This window comes from Balaenoptera ricei, chromosome 14 (assembly GCF_028023285.1).
Source record: "Balaenoptera ricei isolate mBalRic1 chromosome 14, mBalRic1.hap2, whole genome shotgun sequence".
Classification (NCBI taxonomy): domain Eukaryota; kingdom Metazoa; phylum Chordata; class Mammalia; order Artiodactyla; family Balaenopteridae; genus Balaenoptera; species Balaenoptera ricei.
The window spans coordinates 10,179,319-10,200,040 of NC_082652.1; the positions used below are offsets into that span (position 1 = coordinate 10,179,319).

General features: G+C 44.6%; 1 protein-coding gene across 1 annotated transcript in view; it reads left to right on the plus strand.

The window, feature by feature from the left end:
- CIT (citron rho-interacting serine/threonine kinase) overlaps positions 1–20,722 on the plus strand; it is a 168,435-nt gene that overhangs the window by 125,732 nt on the left and 21,981 nt on the right. The window contains exons 25-32 of the mRNA XM_059895171.1: positions 5,961–6,158; positions 6,943–7,136; positions 10,000–10,135; positions 12,033–12,137; positions 17,572–17,712; positions 18,140–18,247; positions 19,894–20,056; positions 20,321–20,485. Of these exons, the coding sequence (XP_059751154.1) occupies positions 5,961–6,158; positions 6,943–7,136; positions 10,000–10,135; positions 12,033–12,137; positions 17,572–17,712; positions 18,140–18,247; positions 19,894–20,056; positions 20,321–20,485 (1,210 nt within the window). The remainder of the gene's footprint in view (positions 1–5,960; positions 6,159–6,942; positions 7,137–9,999; positions 10,136–12,032; positions 12,138–17,571; positions 17,713–18,139; positions 18,248–19,893; positions 20,057–20,320; positions 20,486–20,722) is intronic.

The following is a 20,722-nucleotide window of genomic DNA, read 5'->3' on the forward strand; positions in this document are numbered from 1 at the left end:
CCTGCCAGTTTAAAAAAAAATTAAACCATTCTTTGTGTTTGGGGATGGCTTGTTGGAATGGTCAAAATAATTCTCACTGCAGAACCACTAATAGATCTCAGTAGCTGCAACAAAAATCCCATTGCAGCTCCCCTTCCTTCTCCAATCTAGAAGGTTCTGTCTGAGACTGGCCCCAGATGGTAAGGGGCGGTTAGACACGTCAGGCTTCTCCACCCTGCTGCCTCTACAGAGAGGGAAGACCAACAAGTTCTTCTCCTGGGGAATCTAGAAGTGTTAACTTCCCAACAGGCAAAATCTGGCTTCCTAACATGCAAATTCATAATCTAAGGCTCTTTGGGAGTCGTTATTTCTATTGAGAGAAGTCAATTCCAGGAGCAGATAAGCATCATTCATAGGTTATATAATAGGGTAGGATCAGTGGAAACTCAGAGTCTATTTTTGATCAGAGAGAGGGACTAAAATAGGCCCCTTTCAGAAGGGAGGAATGTTGTCCTTATTCATGGTTCTACCTCCTTTCTTTGGTCCTTTCATCGCTCTGTTACCTCCTTAGTCAGTTCTCAGTCAGCTTGTCTCCATTTGTATTGTTTGCATCTGTAAATTTCCAGAAACACCCCTCTACCTCTTATAGGCATATTTTCTTTCCTTGTAATGAACTCCTTCTTTCCTCCTTACCTACTATAAATGGGACATTAAGTCCTGGCATATGCTCCCCCCTCTTGCCCCCTGCCTCATAAATGCACACAATAAAGTACATGAAGTGCAACTAATATTAAGCATATAGCTCGATGGATTTGTATGTGTGTAGACAACTTGTGTAACCACAACAAAGATCAAGATACATAACTTTTCAGCTCCCAGAAGGTTCCCTCCTGTCCTCTTCCCATCAGCATCCTTTGCCCTAAGGGTAACCAGTATTCTGACCTCTGATACCATACCTTAGTTTTGCTTGTTCTTGAACTTCATATAAATGGAATCATAGAAGATGTGGTCTTTTGGGTTTAGCTTTTTTTGTTACTTAAATTGTCTCTGAGGTTCATCCATGTTGTTGCATCCATCAAGATTTTGTTATTTTTTAATTATGGTGTCGTGTTTCTAGTGTGTGTATAGAACTGAAGTTTGTTTATCCATTCTCCTGTTGATGTTGTTTGGGTTGTTTCTGGTAGGAATAAAGCTATTAGGAACATTCTTGTACAGATCCTTTGACGGCTTTAAGGCCTTGTTTCTGATGAGCATATACCCAAGAGTGGAATAGCTAGGTCATGGGACGTGCCTCTGTTTCACTCTAGTAGGTACCTGGCAGATGGAATTTAGGTCTATTTCCTGTTGCCAGTGGCTGGATCTAGGGTGAGCCTGCCTTAGCATTATCTGTTGATTTCTTCTCTTCCTTGAGGAATTGATGCATTCTGTTCCTGTACTCTCTTGCCTTACTTTTTTAGTTTCTTATTTTCTTGGTTTCTTATTTTACACAAGAGTTATTTGTTTATATTACATACATGCTCATAAATGATCACTGAATAAAATATAGATCATTTTAGGACTGTGACTTTTTTTTTTAACATTACTATTTTTTCCTAAAATAAACTTGGATGCATTTTAAATGTGTACATCAGTAATCCTGTTCCATTCATCTGGAGTTTTCTTTTCTCCTTTTTTGGTCTTTTTTTTTTTACAGCTTTTTTTCTTTTTACAGCTTAAGGGATAATCGGAGTACAATAACCTGATGAGTTTTGAAATGTGTGTATATTTGTGAAACCAGCAAAACAATCAAAATAATAAACACAGCCATCACCCTCAAGAGCTTCCTTGTGTGCCTTTGTAATCCTCCCTTCCCCCCATTTTTAAAATCGCAAGTGTAGTTTTAATAGAATATACCAATATGTAGAACAAATTTGGTTACTTTCTTATGTAACTTTTGTACTCTCTTTATCCCTCACATTTGCTTTTTCTGGCACAGTGACTTCTAATCCTTTCTTTACTTACCCCTGGCATTCTGTGGAGAAGCCTTTGGGGGCCTCTCCCAGTGGGAGGGGGAACCCAAGAAAGTGATCCCCACCCACATTTCAGCTAGGGCAGCTGGGTAGCTTGGGGGTCCAAACCACACGCTCTGGACTCAGATAGACTGGTTCAGATTCTAAATTGGTCTCCTGGTAACCTATGTGATGTTACACTCCTGAGGCTCCATTTCTTTGTCCGTGAAATGGGATGACATTGTATGTCCTCAATTCCAATACACCATTGATTGTAAGATGCATAATTCATTTAATTACTGCTCTTTGCGGGGCTGGGTGAGGGAAGAGAGACAGCTGCTTAGTTGCAATATACATTCAGATTTCAGAGACAGTAAAACCTAGGAAACACTGAGTCATAGAATCCGAAACTTGGTAATAATACCTACCTCATGGGGGTTCCTGCAAGAATTAGATGGTGCATCGGTGTTTGTACAGGGCCTGGTCCACAGAATGCGCTAATCAGTGTTGGTTGCTATTATCATTTTATTATATTGGATTTACCACAGAATCTTGTGTAGAAAACGGTCCCGCTCCTTAAAAATGTTTGAAAACCACCACTTTAGAACAACACTTGACAGCAATGGTAGATCTCAGTTATACTTTCGCAAGTTCAAAGGCTGCTTTATAGACACTTTAGGAGAGCGCGCTAGATGTTCCTTTCTCGTTGGTGCTGTCCAGGATTGTCGCCGCTGGGCAATGTCATCTTTGTCACCGGTGGGAACTCCTATAAAAGCTCAATCAATTGGAGCTCCCAGTTAGCAGCTTTTAAAAAGCTCATGAGCAGTAAGATTTTCGAGCTCAGGCCATTTCTATATTTTGAAGAAATTTAAAAAAAGGATTTGATTCAATCTGGCACCTAAAACCCTACCTAAGTCTGTTTTGGAGAGGAGTTGGTGGGCCAACATATGACACGGTTTTAATTATGAATCAATCTGCCAGCTATAAGATTAAAAATAAATAATATGCAAATAGCTGCCTTCAAGAAGGAATGAGGCATTAAAAGAGGATGTCAGCCCTGTGTCTTTTCAGCCTGATACTCATTGTCTGGCTGGTGTCTTCACCCCCAACATGCTCTTGGACATTTACCAGGTAACGTTCCCTCTGTCGGTTGCCCAGTCAGGTGTGAGAGGTAACATATATATCTCAGAACCACGAGGTGTGCTTAAAAAGCAACAGATAACCCCAAATAGAGATCTTTAAAAAAAATTTTTTTTGGACACAGAGTAGATACTTTTTTTGTATCCCTGTTTTCTGTTAGAATTGTACCAAGATCTCTTATCTGTAAAAACAGCATAGAAGAAAGCTCTGCTGGCCCTTGCATTACAAAGCTATCTCCCTCATCTTTTTTTTTTTACCACTAAGATGGAATCAGCCTTGCAGTTTATCTTTCCTGCCTTCTTTCCTTGGGGTTGAAAGCTTAAGAGACTCATAATACAGGAAACAGATCATTTGCCCTTGGTGTAGAGAGAATATACCCACAAAGTAGACCTAAGAATTCTCTTTGCTTATAACCTGGTTCAAAATCACAGATAGTCCATTATTATCCTTTCTTTTTTTTTTTTTTTTTTAACCACGGAGGTCATTAATTTACTGCCTGTGTCTCAGGTCTGCCCAGTATCTGTTGTGTGTCTAACACTCTGGCAATTCCAGCAGAGCCACAAGCTCAACGTGTTACGGCTTTTGGGCAGGAAGAACATACGAAACGTCCGAATGCGCTAACATGCTTTCACGAGGCCTCGGATGCTTTGTGCGAGCACCTAATCCTCCTCTTGTCAAACAGGCAACATAGAGGTGATGACAAGATACAGAGCCAGTCATCACAAAGTGTAAACAGAAGTCAGAGACCCCTTGAAAACAGGATGACGACAAGGAGATAGAAGGACTCTTCCTACTCCAGTGGGCCCATGTCAATCGAAATGAGAGTAGTAATCTTGGCACCTCCCTGACTTTTTTCAAGTGTTTCTTCTTTAGCACTTTATAATCTAATTTGGGGAGGAGGAGAAGAAGTGGCAGAAATGGGCTTATTATAAATTGCATTTGTTTTTCATGAGTCAAAGAAAGGGAGTAGGTACCCAAAGGCTTAAATATGTCTTTGAATGACAAGTAAATTATTTTGGCAGCATATATATTCTTATGTGGGTAGATTTTCTGTAGTCTCTTTGCTCCCCATGGGGCACCATTGATGCCTCAACATCTTGTTCACTAATTTTTATCCCATGTGTTTCACATGATGCGTTAAAGTAGAATAGCACGCAAGAAAAAGCCAAAACATTAAAACCAGAGCAACAGAGGAGGTAGTCAATATAGTATTTACCTCCATGTCAGGTGGAGAAACCAACCCAGCCAAGTTCAAGGTGGCTTATTCGGGGCTTCCAGAATCCATTTTATAGCGCAGCTTCCAAGCCAGTTTGCCTCATCAGTCTTGTTGTTTTCCTTTGGGGGCAGAGGTAGAAGGAAGCACAGTGGAGACATTTGCAGTCTAGGAGGAAGACCATCTTAAGGAATGGGTTTACTGCATTGTTTATCCATTGTTGCTGCTTTCGGGAGATTTAACCACGTCACACAAAGGGTGATACAGGGTTCCCTGTGAGGCAGAAGTGCCTGCAAGGAGTGATGGACTTGCAGTTTTTTTCCTTTTTTTTTTTTTTTTAACCCTGATAAAGAAGGAGGTTTAGCCAAGAACCGGACCAGATAACCTTTATTCCCCCTCTTGTAGCTGATAGTGTTATACAAACCAGCACAGTAGGAATTAACATGGCTTTTGATATTAAAATACAAATTACTAGACCACTTACTGCATTAAAAGCTCATCAGCACAGTTAACAAAATGAAAAGCTGTGGCCACATTGAACAAATCTACTTAATTGATGTTCTTTAATTCTATGTGCCTGGGAAGATTTTTTTTTTAATCGATAGTCGAAGTAGGTTAAAATAGGGAGTTAGTCATGGAAACAGTGGCAACATTTCAGAAACTAAGTCTACTCCAGGTTTGAAAATGTGAAACAATAACCATAGGCTCGGAGGCATTTCCTTTTAATTTACTCCTTTTTGTTACATAAAATTTAATTTACCACCAGTGTGCCTCATTCCAGCTATTATTAGAAAATTGCTCTTAAACTTCTAAAGTATTATATATAAAAGCTCTTTGCAAGTGCTGGTACTAAACCTCAGCAAAGAGAACAGGAAAGCTGAATGCACTGAAATTGAAATCATTCCGCCATTGAGCAGGGAGATCATATAGTAAAACCAGATTAAATCTCTCTCAGTAAAATGACAATTTCATATACATGCCTTCCCACTTTCTGATAGCCAGCTGCATAATAAGAACCATTTAAAGTGATGCTGTCATACAGTATTATATTTTCAGGATTATTCTGAGAGTCTCTTAAATTTTTTTTTTCTTTTGTTGCGTGAACTTAAATTTATTACCTAAAATATTATTAAAATAACTCTTAGTGTCCTTCACTCAGTCTTCCGTGATAAGAACTTTATTTTGCTTTCTAAGACTGTTTCCCAGGATAATGTCCTATAGATGGTGTCCTGGGCGTTTTGGCTTAATTAGCAGATTGTGATACCAGTCTCTCTACTATTCCTCTTTCCTCAGTTTGCATCTTCCACATTCTATTATCGTCCATGAACTTGATCTCATTTAAAGTTGCCCCTTCCATATGGCAGGCACTTTTGATTGATTTGTTTTTACCATATTTTCCCGATGAATCCTGAGTCAGAAAAGAATCCGAGACATTTCTTGTTCTCCCACAGCATATGTGTGTTTGGGCGCTAAGGGGGCGGGTGTGGGAGATTGAGTTTGGCTCTCAAGGGTTGGATGGGCAAACGTGAGCTGCACACTGATCGTCATTATCACGTAGGTTCAAGCGCTGATGGCTCTAGAAGCAATTTCTCGTTTCAGATCAACTTGCTTGCTGCGTAACCGGGTTCCTTTCCTCTTAGGTAATCACAGACCTGGAGGAGCAGCTAAACCAGCTGACGGAGGACAACGCTGAGCTCAACAACCAAAATTTCTACTTGTCCAAACAACTTGATGAGGCCTCTGGCGCCAGCGACGAGATCGTACAGCTGCGAAGTGAGGTAGACCATCTCCGCCGCGAGATCACGGAGAGGGAGATGCAGCTCACCAGCCAGAAGCAAGTAAGGACTGTAAACAACGTCAGAGACTTCCCCAGGAAACTTGGAACCCCTTTAGATTGTAGAGCAGGTGCCAGTTGCATCTCTCCCAAGGGTTCTCAGACTGAGCCTGTCCAGTAAAAGGGCTCTTTTTTATAATCATGTCTGTGTTTTGAAGGCTTGTGGATTTTAAAAATGGCTTTTAGAAGTGTGTAGTTGGTTTTTTGGGGTTTTTTTGTTCTTTGGCCGCTCCGCACAGCATGCAAGATCTTAGTTCCCCATCCCTATGGAACCCGTGCCCCCTGCAGTGGAAGTGCAGAATCTTAACCACTGGACTGCCAGGGAAGTCCTGTGTGTGGTTGTTCTTGATTTTGATTTAAAACCATTAAAAATAGAATAGAATGTTTCTGTGAGCCACTTTATTTTTATGTATTTATTTAAAAAAAATTTTTTTTGGCTGTGCTGCATGGCCTATGAGATCTTATTTCCCCTACCGGGGATTGAACCCTGGCCCTTGGCAGTGCGAGCTCAGAGTCCTAACCACTGGACCGCCGGGGAATTCCCAAGCCACTTTATTGTTAAGTGTGGTCTCTTTTCCCGGGTCTTCCTCCTGGTTCTTTCTATAAGATGGCGGCAGAAATGGCCCTTCATCCATTCTTGTCTGGTCCCCTCATTCTGTAGGAGAAAAAGATAGTGTCTTTCAGACCGTAGTTAGAAACTCGTGGTTTTCTGAAACTGATCCGACAAAAGTAACATCTGGGAAATCCTCCTTTGATACAAAGCACAACTCAGTGATACTGATTTGCAGACGATGGAGGCTCTGAAGACCACCTGCACAATGCTGGAGGAGCAGGTCATGGACCTGGAGGCCCTGAACGACGAGCTGCTGGAAAAAGAGCGGCAGTGGGAGGCCTGGAGGAGCGTCCTTGGTGACGAGAAGTCCCAGTTTGAGTGTCGGGTTCGGGAGTTACAGAGGATGCTGGACACTGAGAAGCAGAGCAGGTGGGACTTGCTGTCGGTAGCAAGCCAGTGGCAGGTGACGGCAGCAGGACCCACCTCGGAGCTGCCAGCAGGGTAACCGATTGTCCCAGCTTGGCCAGGACTGAGCGGTGTCCTGGGACATAAGACTTCCAGTGTTAAAACTGGAAACTCTTGTGCCAACCAGAATGGGTCCGTCATCCTCGTTGTAAATACAGACTGTGCCATTTGGCAGTAGATGGTGACCACGTACCCCATGCAGGGCCCTGGGAGTCAGCAGGGAGAATATCTCAGTGCTTTCTTTGTAGAAACTCTTTTCTCGGGTTTCTAATCATTGTGACCATGTAGCAAGACCATCACTGTTTCGATCCTGGTCATTTGTGACGCAAGTCTGCCTTCTACACCACCCTTGGCATTATTGACAGTTCGGGCCGGATGATCCTTTGTGGTGGGCGCTCTTCTGTGCACTGCAGGATGGTGAGCAGGACCCCTGGGCTTGCCCCGCTAAACCCTAGTAGCTGCTCCCTCCTCAAGTCGTGACAGCCCAGAACATCTCCAGACATTGCCCAGTGTCCCCTGGGGGGCAAAATCACCCCCAGTTTGAGAACAACTGCTCTATAAGAACAGGTTTTGTTTTTTCCATTTCTTGGTAGGAAATAAGTTCAGGTAGTATCTTTTCTCTGCGTTCCCACAGTCCTCCCAGCATAGAATTCCCTTCCTGCCGGGGTCACAGGTGTGAGGGTTGTGTGCTGCGTGCTGCTGGGGGTGCCTTTGCACTAAAGACGTCACAGATTTGAAGATCTATGATGACAGTTTAACAGCTCACGGCGGCAGCGTTTGCGCTAACAAAGTCAGTATGACAGTTTACCAACAGATGGAAGTAAACAGTCTTAAAGAACACGTGCCTTTCTTAGTTTGTGCAGAGACACCTACGGGCTGGTATTCGCCCCGTGGCTTCATGTCTGCCCAGCTGAATCCTATCCCTCCTCCATAACCTCGCTAATATCACCTTCCTCTGAAACTTGCCTTCCTGCGGTACTCTGAACTCCTTTTTTTTGGCTGCATTGGGTCTTCATTGCTGCGTGTGGGCTTTCTCTATTTGCGGCGAGTGGGGACTACTCTTCGTTGCGGTGCGCGGGCTTCTCATTGCGGTGGCTTCTCTTGTTGCGGAGCATGGGCTCTAGACGCGCGGGCTTCAGTAGTTGCAGCGTGTGGGCTTCAGTAGTTGCGGTGCATGGGCTCAGTAGTTGCGGCGCGCGGGCTCTAGGGCGCGCGGGCTTCAGTAGTTGTGGCTCGCAGGCTCAGTAGTTGTGGTGCACGGGCTTAGTTGCTCTGTGGCATGTGGGATCTTCCCGGACCAGGGCTCAAACCCGTGTCCCCTGCATTGGCAGGTGGAATCCCAACCACTGCGTCACCAGGGAAGTCCACTCTGAACTCTGTAAGCAAGATAAACTATACCTGGAAATATTTATCATTTAGTAGGACTCTATCAGATTCATTTTAGTATTTCCCACATTTGCTTGATCATAAAGTAGACTCATCACTGTCTTGGATGTATAATCTGTGCTAAATCAAACTAGAAAAGACTGGAAACAAAGAGGACCTATAAGTTTCAAGAGAAACTGGTAAAAATATTCCCTTTTTAGACATCTTCCCATTCAGGGTACTTGCTGATGTAAGGGGGCTGCTGGTTGAAGACCTCCTGTTGCTGTTTCCCTCCAAACTCTTGGGCTCCCCCGTCCTCACCATACGTTCTGGCGGCCCTCACACAGACCCCCTCTCTCCCACCTGCAAGTCCAGCTCTTATGCCAGCTGTTTCTAGAATCCTTCAGAGACAGTTTTGGGGATGGAATCTGACCATAGCATCAAGAAATTCGCAATCACACGTGGAAGGTGTAATTATAGGCTGTGCTTGGGAAGACATTTCATGTATACTTTCAGGGGCAATTGTGAAAGATCTTGGCTACCCACCCCCGTTTTTTTCCTCCCTCTATTTTGGTATTATGTGGGACCCGAGATGAGTAAAATATAATTCTTAATTCTTGTCTTCAAGAGGCTAAGAGTCTAGTGGAGGAGATAAACTATGCATCAAGCTATTTATCGCCTAAAATAGGGAGTGGGCTGTGCCAGGCGAGTACATTTATGCTTTGGGGACAGCAAGGAGAGGTTGCTTCTGAGAGGGAAACTGGGAAAGGTTCTATGGTGGACATGGCCTTTAAGTTTACCCTTGAAGTCTGAGTAAGGTTTGGGTTTGTCGGGTGGGGAAGGAGAGCTGCCAGTGGAGCAGCCTGTACAAGCCCAGGTGTGGACGCAGCAGAGCGTAAGACCTAAAGGGGGAGGGGCAGTGATTTTTCTAGTTTGCTTCCAGTTTTTCTATTCTTTCACCTTATTTACAGATATTGATACATCCATCAGGTTCAAGTTTCAGTTTCTTGAGGAGCACCCGGAACACTTCACCTCTTGCATGTACTTTAAGGAGAGGAAGCGTTTGCTCACATGGGGCCTCGTGTGGCCCTCTGCACCCTGTGTTCCTTCAGCAGGCCCTCATTCCCTTCCCGCTCCCGTAGGAGGGTGTGACAGTCTTGTGACGTCCTTCCAGCCAAGTTGCATTTGGAAAGATGCCTTATCGCCTTCAGCCTTTCCAAGTGCATATATATTCACAGGAACTTTACCTGTGAAGAGTATTTTTACCCAGGGCCTAAAGTGGGTCACATCTTCTCTGTGAACGTGGTCAGAACACAAGACATAATTCAGAACAAGGTGTCAGGTTGGGCATCTCGCCAGCCCGCAGTCTGTTTGGTTGCTTAGCAGGGCCCGAGCTGGACCAGCTTCCTTTCTGCAGGGCGGCGATGGTGGGGCTTCTGAACGCGCCTGTGTTTCCCCGCAGGGCGAGGGCCGATCAGCGGATCACCGAGTCGCGCCAGGTGGTCGAGCTGGCAGTGAAGGAGCACAAGGCTGAGATTCTGGCCCTGCAGCAGGCTCTCAAGGAACAGAAGCTGAAGGCCGAGAGTCTCTCCGACAAGGTCAGCCCCTGTCCTCCCGCCCTTTAGATACACGTGTGCACCTCCTTTTAGCAGGTACGCTTGACACACAGTCACATGGGATCAATGGTCAGCATGTTTCATAAAGTCGCGCGATTATGCTTCCCCGTGGGACGCCCTCTGTTGCCAGTAGCGTGGGTGAGGGGGGCAGGTACTAGGGTATCAGAGTCGGTCAGTGACTTCCTCACACCTGCCCGTCAGGGCCCCTGAGGTCGAGATTTTGATCTGCGTGCACAACACTCTTGCTTTCTGGCATTTGATTTCTAGAAGCCTTCTTGGATCTAATGTCGAACATCCTTGGGGAGTGGGGAGTGTTGAGGACTCCTGCTCATTCCGTTGCTGCAGTGACAGGAAGCCTCAGCCTCTCTGGGTTCTAAGTCCAGGGACACGATAGGATCTGAGGATGGTGCAGGTTCTCAGTATTTCACGTTGGAAATACACGTGTTCTGTCCACGTAACACTCCATATTCTGTATTTACAAAGTGACATACCAGTGTCTGGAGATTTTTATCTAATAGTCTTAAAAGAGATTTCGAATAGGTGCTTCAATATTATAGATAACAAAAGGTCCGAGGAATTTCATGTGTACGCATAGCCTCATACATACGCACTCTTTTGCACACACACACAAGCACACACACACATAATATAAAGTAGCAATCTAACCTCTGAATTTTGTGTAACTTTGTAATTTCATGATTATAAAAGTGATTATTTGGGGTCATTGTGGAAGATACAGAAACCACAGAAAAGTAAGGAAAAAAATGACTGGTAAACTGTCATCACGGTTACCTTGGTGAATTTGTATATACATATAAATATTTATTTATAAATTTAGGTTCTTACTATATAAACAGCTTTACATATTTTTTTAAACATCACATAACTAGGGGCTTTTCCTGAGTTAGTGAATCTTTTTTGAACATGTAGTTCTAGAAACATCAATTACACAGAAGCACCTATTTTAATGATTCCGCTTGTGTTGAAAATTTGAGCTTCTTCTATTTTTTTGTTTTTGCCATCATAAATAACACTGTGATGAACATAAATCTTTATGGACATCCGTGATTATTTTCTTACCAGAATTTCATAGAAATAAAATGATCAGATTCAAGGCTAGAGCTTGTTACTCAGGAACCCTCCTGGTGTTGGCTTACTATTTTTTTTTAACCATTTTTTAACCATAAGGAAAGTAAATATATTATTTGACCATGAGGAAAGTAAATATATTATTTAGAGATAAATGAGCCCTTTTGTGTTTAGCTTGAAGGATATTTTTTTTACCTGACTGTTCTTAAAGTATTCTATAGCAAAGTCCTACCCATCCTTTAAGACTCTAGACATTCTGACCCCATCTTCTCTTGACGACTGGTTTTTCAGGATGAATTTCTCTTCTCCATACCTCTTATCAAAATCGTCACCTGACAAAGCAGTCACTATTTGTATACGTGTCTAGTTATGGCGCCACCCTCTGCCTTTGTGACTTGATGTAAGATCCTTGAGAGAGCTTGTCTGTCCTTTCATCCAAAGCTCCTGATATTATCCTGTGCGAATAGTAAGCATTCAGAATGTGATTATTCAATTCAGCCAAAGCATGTCAGATAAATAAATTCTTGAGAAGTCATCCTCCTAGAACTTGTCACTGCTCTACATATGACCCATCCCTTAGAAATAATATTCTCTCCTCATAGAATAACACACGTAAGGCTTATCTATGACATGGACATTTGTGATATACTTTTAAAAAACCAGTATTTATGTTCCGACCTTTAGAACTTGATTATTCTTTACCTGAGAAGGTTTGTGGATATTTGCAAAAGTTGTTAGCGTCTAACATTACTAAATGTGGTATCACGGCCAATTTTTTCCAAATGTCCAGCTCAATGACCTGGAGAAGAAACACGCCATGCTTGAAATGAACGCCCGAAGTTTACAACAGAAGCTGGAGACGGAACGAGAGCTCAAACAAAGGCTTCTGGAAGAGGTGAGTGTAAAACGCCGGGTAAATAGAGCCGGGTGGACTCTCAAGTGAATATCTGTTGTCTTCAGGTGGGCAGATCCAAATTAAGGCGTTCAGATTTCAAAGTGGAAATTTTCAAGGAAGAGTAAGGTGGTCACCAGATACTTCCTTTTTTTAAAATTTTATTTCATTATATCATTCATTCATTCATTTATTGCCGCATTGGGTCTTTGTTGCTGCGTGTGGGCTTTCTCTAGTTGCGACAAGCGGGGACTATTCGTTGTGGTGCGCGGGCTTCTCGTTGCAGTGGCTTCTCTTGTTGCAGAGCACGGGCTCTAGGTGCACTGGCTTCAGTAGTTGTGGCTCGCGGGCTCTAGAGCGCAGGCTCAGTAGTTGTGGCACACAGGCTTAGTTGTTCCACGGCATGTGGGATCTTCCCGGACCAGGGCTCGAACCCGTGTTCCCTGCCTTGGCAGGCGGATTCTTAACCACTGCGCCACCAGGGAAGTCCCAGATACTTTCTTAAAGGTGTTTAACACGTTAAAAGAATGTGTCACGAAGGCCGGGGTCCTCTTTGTCATTGTGTCCTCCCAAATGGTGCTTAATGGCGTGTCAAGCACACAGCGAGTCTGTGCCAAGTGGAAGTTTATTAAATATGCAGGCACATGGATATTGAGTTAAATTCTTCTTTACAAAGTTTATGTCCAAAGTATATGAAATTTGCAGGCTGATAGGACAACCATGTAATTAGCTTTGTGCACGGGGCAGAGACCTGATCAGATTACACTGAGTGCCAAATCTCATGAAGGCTTTTGAACATCCAGTTAATTCGGTTTAAAAGAAATGACGCCCTGCTTTTGAGACACAAAACGAAAAGCTCAAATTGGTCTCCTAAACCAATCCATTCCTTATGTTATTTCCTGTACCTTGTACCTTTTAACAGAATTCTGAAAATCTCTGTTTAAACTGATGACAACTTCCCACTCCCAACCAAAGCCCTGGTTTGGTTGAATCACTGATAATTCGGCTTTGTTCATTAGAATTGACCTATCAGGACAAATGCACTTTATAAAGATATTTCACGAGAATTTGGACTCCAAGAGTGTTCTGTTTAAGCCATAGTGAGCCTGATGGTTGAATTAGCCAGATTATCTATTCTGGTGAATTGAGGTTTTATTGTGTGCTACCTGTAGCCCCTGAGGGGCTCTGCTGGTAGAAATATTATGACTATGCTATTAAGTTCGAAAAGTGTGGTGAAAATTTTGCAGGTGAATATAAAATGTTTTATAGAATGAGGCTTTAAAAAATATGGGTGGGAGTTTTGGAAAGTTCTGGAGATGGATGGTGGTGATGTACAACCATGTGAATGTACTTAATGCCACGGAACTGTGCAATTAAAAATGATTAAAGTGGTAAATTTTATGTATATTTTACAACAAAAAGTTTTAAAATAAAATCAATTACACACACACAAACATACACACACGTGGGTGGGAAATTCATCAAAGGTGACACTAAGAACATTATAATAGAAATTGACAAATCACCCCAGTGGTCAGATAGAGAATGATGGTCAGATAGAGAATGATGGTCAGATAGATTCATTCTTTTATCTGGAATGAATAGGCAACACCCCCACTTGAGGCACCTGTTGGAAACAGGAAGAACAGAAATAATCAGTGATCTCGCCTGTCCTCTTTTCCTTCCAAGGGAGGAGCGTTGGCCCCAACAGCTCAGTGCTTTGGTCCAAGGTTACATGGTGAGTCAGTGGCAGGACTAGGAAGAGAAGGCTGGAATCCTGATTCAGTCCCCTTGTTCTCACTTCTAAAACTACCTGGGAACGTTTCCAGTTCTCCATTCTGCCCCTCACAGGGGGCTTTTTGAGCAGATGTCTGGCTGCCATTGAATAGGAGGCAGATCTCACTGACAGCCGAAACCATTAGGAAACTAAGAACAATCTTTATGGTCCGGAACGCAGCTGGCATCCTGGCTTGTGGTGGGCCCTCTGTAAGCAGGAGACCGGGGGCTCAGCCTGGCTGTCCTCTCCATCAGGTGCAGATTCTTGTCAATGGGGTCAGAATCAGTGTCTCAGAGTTGGAAAGAATTTTTGTGTCATTTAGTGCAAATTCCCAGCCCTTGCACCACACTAACGGATCTTTCTCCCAGACCTTTTCTCTCGGGCCAGAAATGGGCTCAGAAGCTTTTCTCACACTGCCCTTTACAGGCACGGTTAGTCTCTTGGAAGTGATGCCGGAGCTCAGAGCCCACTTACTGATCCTGTCGAGTTAATCCCCCTCCAGGGTGGAGAGTCCCTTCCCCAGCCCTCCTCACAGGTGGGCCTTGGTGAACCTTGGCCTCAATATCAAAACTTAGAGTGACTTTACACATCCCAGCTCATTTTTCTGGCAACTGTAACTCTTGGAAAGTCCTTTCTTATTGTAAACTAAAGCCTATAACTTCCAACCATTGGTTCTATAACATCGAAACATTTGAAAACAGGGTGTAGTCTCATATTTCCAACCAAAGTAGGAGGTTAATATTGATTAATGATCAAATCACTTGACTAGTAATCAAAATAATTAATGTTTAATTAGCACGTACTATGTGCCAGGTGCCTTTCTGAGTACTTTCCATGAATTAACTCCTATAGTCCTTGTGACGCTTCTGTGAGAGAACTACTACTTTTTATTTTATCATCTCTGTGACAGCTGATTCGATATCTCTGTAGCTTTGCCACTCCATATTGCCTTCTCTTTTCTAAATGGAACACTTTAAGTCCCTCCATGTTTGGGATGTTCTTTTCTGACAGATTTATCTTTCCGAAGAGAGTTTCTAGAAGCCCCTGTGGTTTGAACAGCACAGAACAGTGGGCTATCTCCACTTCCATTCTGGGTTCTGAATACCTCTGCCAATGACCCGGGCTCTTTGTGTGGCTTTAGCACTCTGCTGACACCCATCGATCTGTTAAATCACCACCAGCCCTTCTACAAGTTTTTTTTTTTTTTTTTTTTAAACATCTTTCTTTATTCAGTTGATGTTTTTAAAAAAATACCATCCTGTTAAACCTTCTCTTGTTGGTTTGATCCATCTTCCCAGCCACCAGAGTTGTTTCATGCTCTCGTTCTGTCATCTAGTTCCTTTGTGCTTCCTCCCAGGTTCCTGTCACCCTCATAAAATTGGGGAACAGATCTAAGCACGTGGCTAGCGCCCTCTTTCCACACTAACACTGACTGGGAACAGCCTCCATTTACCTCTCTCTGGGAAGTAGGTTAATGGTTTTGTAAAACATGTCATTGAGCACAAATGTCACGCTTGTTTTCTATTGTAGTAAATAAGTAGCCTATTTCCTGGAAAGCTAATGGACAGTTGATGTGTTGATTCTAGAGAAATATTTTGGGCCTGGCTGTCACCAAACAGATTCTTGTCCCTAGCACTTGTTTCTCTGCTTCCTGCCTAGTAATTAGTGTTGTCCTAAAATAGTGGAGAGAAACTAAAGCGGATAATTTGCAAGAAGTAATAATTTGTGCTACAGGGGACAGATAGCTCCCTGGAGGAGGTTATCTTAGCTGTTTTCTCTCTTTCTTTCCCTGTATTTTAGGGGGTTCTGTGGTTTGATTCAGAAATTCCAGGTCATGCACACAGGGCAGGTGATCATAAGTTAGTGTCTTGCTTTACGGAGGACTGATGGGGAGAGGCTGGCGGAGTAGGTTCGGGCAGGAAAGGAAGATGGAAAAGTGAGAGGGGCGCACCTGAACGGGATGGAGGGAAGAAAGACGGATGAAGGAGGCAACGCTAAGATTCATGGAGCATGTGCTGTACGCTGGGGACTGTGCTCGGTGTGTCACCCAGTGAAGGGAGTTATTACCCCCACTTACAGACGAAGAGACTGAGGGTCTGAGAGGCAGTGAGCTGCCCCTGGTCACAGGACTAATAAGAGTTAAAGTCAGGATTTGAACCAGGGTCTGGAACGTTCTAAAGCCCAGGTTCTTTTCCATGACACCATGATGCCTCAGGGAATCAGCTGCCTCTCAAGAGGAAGGGCAGGTGAGGAGTAGAAATGGAAAGACAAACATCGGTGGAGGGAAGAGAAATAAGGTAGCGAGGTTTCAGCAGATTCCGAGGTCATCAGTAGCCTTTGGCCGGCTGGGGCGTGGGGCACCGAGGTTTGCCCTCGCCTGCTGGGAAACTCCCGTGGTGATGGTTATAGCTCTTTACCAGCCCTCTGTCCTTAAGGCCGCAGAGGGTCTAGGCCACCAGGGAAGGGAGTATTTGGGCCACTGGTGGTGTGGTTATATTGGACCCGAGGGGTTGGGTGAAATCAAGCAGCGCCTTGTCAGGATAGCTGCTCTTTCCTGCTTTTTAGAAACAGAAGCATTTTAGGAAAGAGAGTCATAAACCCAGTATCTTTATAGCCTGCTCTATTTTCTGGTTGACTTCCATTGTAAAAAAAATTGGAGAGAGATTTCTAGCACAAAGCGATTTCCAATATCCTAAATAGAATTTTGTTTTCCTTGGGTTTTACCAACACTTGTACTGAACCTGGGATCTTCCTTCCTCCCCACATGGTAGAAATATCTTCTGCGACTGTGGCTATTGGTGTGCTTGTTGGTCCCACACCCTGACGAGGCGCTGTTTGAGTTGGAGGTGCTATGACCCTTTGTTTTTTTTAAATAAATTTATTTATTTGTTTTTATTTTTGGCTGTGTTGGGTCTTCGTTGCTGTGCGCGGGCTTTCTCTAGCTGCAGCGAGCGAGGGCTACTCTTCGTTGCGGTGCGCGGGCTACTCATTGTCATGGCTTCTCTTGTTGCGGAGCATGGGCTCTAGGCACACGGGCTCAGTAGTTGTGGCACGTGGGCTCAGTAGTTGTGGCTTGCAGGCTCTAGAGCACAGGCTCAGTAGTTGTGGCACACAGGCTTTGTTGCTCCGCGGCATGTGGGATCTTCCCAGACCAGGGTTCGAACCCATGTCCCCTGCATTGGCAGGCGGATTCTTATCCACCACACCACCAGGGAAGCCCTGACTCCCCTTTGTATATTCCACACGGAGAATCACAAAGTGAGTTCTCTTAACAGCAATTGAGATCTTAAAAACAAAAAATAAGGACAAATAAGAACGTGGCTGTCATGGCATTAAGTCGCACTGCCTTAGATGTCAACTCAGATGGCCCGTACTCTGAAGTACCAAAATATCCTTAACTGCAACTCTGATTGGGAAGGCAGACCCACCAGTCTGGACTTCTTGTTGTGGTGGGCACCTTGTGAGCGGCTGGCCATCAGAGATTTCTGTGCAAGTTCTTTTTAACTGCACATGCATCATTTTGGAATAGCAGACAATTGGTCATTCCGGAATGAGCTGAACTTTTGGTGCCGTGTCTGAAATTAGTTTGTAATAGGGACAGTGAGGGAGCACGTTGCTTTGTGTGTGGTATGAAGCCTGTCCTGCCTCTCTCCCCACCAGCAAGCCAAGTTACAGCAGCAGATGGACATGCAAAAGAGTCATATTTTCCGTCTGACTCAAGGGCTACAAGAAGCTCTAGATCGGGCTGATCTGCTGAAGACAGAAAGGAGTGATCTGGAATATCAGCTAGAGAACATTCAGGTGAGAACTGGCAAAGGGAACTTAAACTGTCTGCAGAGGCAAAGCATGATGGCTAAAAGCCGTCTGTCTGGTCAGATGGGCAGTATCTTCATGTTGTGTGCTTTTCCCAGTATTTTATTATGAAAATTTTCTAATGTTCAGAGAAGCTGGGAAATTTCTATCATGACCACCCTCTAGATTCTCCTACTTGCCATTTGCTATTTTTTGCTTTTTCACGTATCTGTCCGTACTTCAGTCCGTCTTTTTTGGGGGGATGGTGGGTAGTAAGATCAGAACTAAGTAAATAAAGATTGGCCCAGTGCAGCTTGGGTTGAATTTTTCGTATGTTAGTATTGTAACAACTTTATTTTTTATTTTCTTAAAGTACCAAGTTTAAAAGTATACTTCTTTCGGTGTCTGAGGTGCTTTTCGTTTTCACAAATTTTAGGTTCTCTATTCTCATGAAAAGGTGAAAATGGAAGGCACTATTTCTCAACAAACCAAACTCATCGATTTTCTGCAAGCCAAAATGGACCAACCTGCTAAAAAGAAAAAGGTGGGTCAGAGGGTTTGAAAAGCGGGGAGTTGACAGTTTTGCTCAATTGTGGTGATTCTGTAAAGACCACTGGGATAGCTAATCCTAGGAACATCAGAGAAAACAAAATGCATGTTGTCTTGTTTTGTTTGGGGTTGAAAAAGAGGCTTTGGGATCATCAGAATAGCTCTTCAAGAGAAGCTATCACTCTCGAGTCTGTAATACACTATTCTGTGTTCATGGCCTTTAAAGTTGTCATGCCTTCCTCTGTGAAGGCAGTGATAGTTTTTTCCCAGGCAGCTGGGGTGGGGAAGGTAGCAGAGAGGAAGGTTTATACTCAGGTCAGCGTCCTGGACTCCAGAGGGGTTCCCTGCTCACATGTACAGGACTCTGGAGAGATTACAGGTCACTTGTATGGGATTCTAGACAGAGAGGGGTTCTTAGGTCATGGGGATAGGATTCCAGAGGTTTTAATAGGTCATCGGTATGGGGCCGTAGAAGGATTCTCAGGTCACGTGTATGGGACTCCGGAAAAACTAGCCATCATCTGCTCAGTCCTTCTGATTGGCTCAAGAAGAGACTGGGACCCGGAGAGCTGATGTGACCTGCCCAAAGTGTCTGACTGGATAGCTGTCCCTTCCATGGGGTGCGGCTCCATCTCTTTAAAATTGTAACATATAAATTGAAAACAATGACCAAAAGAAACACATGGACAGGGTGATACATAGGCACACATGGGAAGGTTTTCAGTAAGCCCAAAGCATGCTTCCCTGAACGCCTGAAGGTTTGGTCCTGTGTTCTCAGTTCAAGAAGGTCTCTAAGGAGCTTGAAGCTTCTTCCCAAGGCACCCAGATGCCAGAGTAGCACCGGCGGTGGTACAGGGAAGGCCTCTGATGACAGGATACTGGGGAGCGGGCTGAAGGAGGTGGTCGGCCTCTTGGTCCCATTGTTCTCTTTACGGGAAGGGACCAGAGCAGCAGGGGTGGTTGTGGAGGAGGCTTTCCTTGTGTGCTGTGTGACCGTGCCTGTTTGTGCTGATGATACTGAATCTATCTTATTTTATCAGTGGACTGTTATCTGTCACTTGATGTAGTCAGGGTGCTTCCGTGTATTTTTTTGTTAGTTTTCACTCCCATTACCCTACGTTATACTTTTCTTTCCCATGTACAATACATGTTCCATTTGCATGCTTTTTGCATAAGCCCCTTGTGGTGACATTATTTTAGTAGTCCTTTTTTTTTTTGCTTCCTTTAAAAAAAAAAAATACTCATCTCTGTGTCTTGTAACTAAGCATCATGAGACAAATTCAAGGCAAGAGTGATTTCTGAACCATCTCTCCTGATTCCATCCTCCACTTCCATTTTTTGAGGGTAAAGGCTCAGGAAATGGCTCTCCTTCTTGGGAATGCTAAAGGAAGAGGTGGTGGCAATTCAAGCATCTCTGACCCTCTCGGTGAAAACTTCCACGCCCCTAATTTTTTTCCAGCTGGCTGGGAGGGGCTGTGGCTCGGTCCCCCCCTCCCCCTTCACATGCCATTTTTACTAAACCCGCTTGCAGTGAGTATGCGCCCGGCTCCCATGGTCTGCTCCTCCCGAGGCAGAGTTCCTTTCACTAGTTCCCAGTGCCAATTTCCAGGAGTTAGGAGATATCTCTGTTTCCATTGCTAGGGTTTATTTAGTCGACGGAAAGAGGACCCTGCTTTGCCCACACAGGTTCCTCTGCAGTACAATGAGCTGAAGGTGGCTCTGGAGAAGGAGAAAGCTCGCTGCGCGGAGCTCGAGGAAGCCCTGCAGAAGACCCGCATCGAGCTCCGCTCCGCCCGGGAGGAAGGTACGGGCGCCCTCGACGCCAGGTGCAGTGGACGAGGCAGAGGACCGATCTCAAGGAGATTGGCCGAGACTAGTTCAGCCTCGTGGTGACAGCCCAGACCCCCCACGCCTGAACGATTCACGGCATCCTCGGCATTGCCGGTTGGGCACCCTCTGTGTCCTTTTGGTCTCGGGCCTTTGATAGCCAGCCCCTGGGGCGGTCCACTTGGTTGGGGCCTCTCGGGGACCCTGCTAACCGAAAGGCATTGGACCCGTCTCTCCCCAGCTGCCCACCGGAAAGCCGCAGACCACCCGCACCCGTCCACGCCGGCCACCGCCAGGCAGCAGATCGCCATGTCCGCCATCGTGCGGTCGCCCGAGCACCAGCCCAGCGCCCTGAGCCTGCTCGCCCCGCCGTCCAGCCGCAGGAAGGAGTCTTCGACTCCAGAGGGTATGTCCTCAAAAGGGGCCACTGGACATTTTTTTAAATGGACTGAGAAATGCAGACCTAAGGTGAAAATGACAAGTAATAACACTAAAGGATAAAGAGTAAGAAGTAAGCCTTCTCCCCACCCCGGTTCCCTTACCCAGAGTCAGCCATTGTGCTCTTCCAGCCATCGTTCATGCACGTAACTGCATGTCTGTATTATGCAGGTGTCTTATATAATCATCTTTAAGAGGCAGGAGA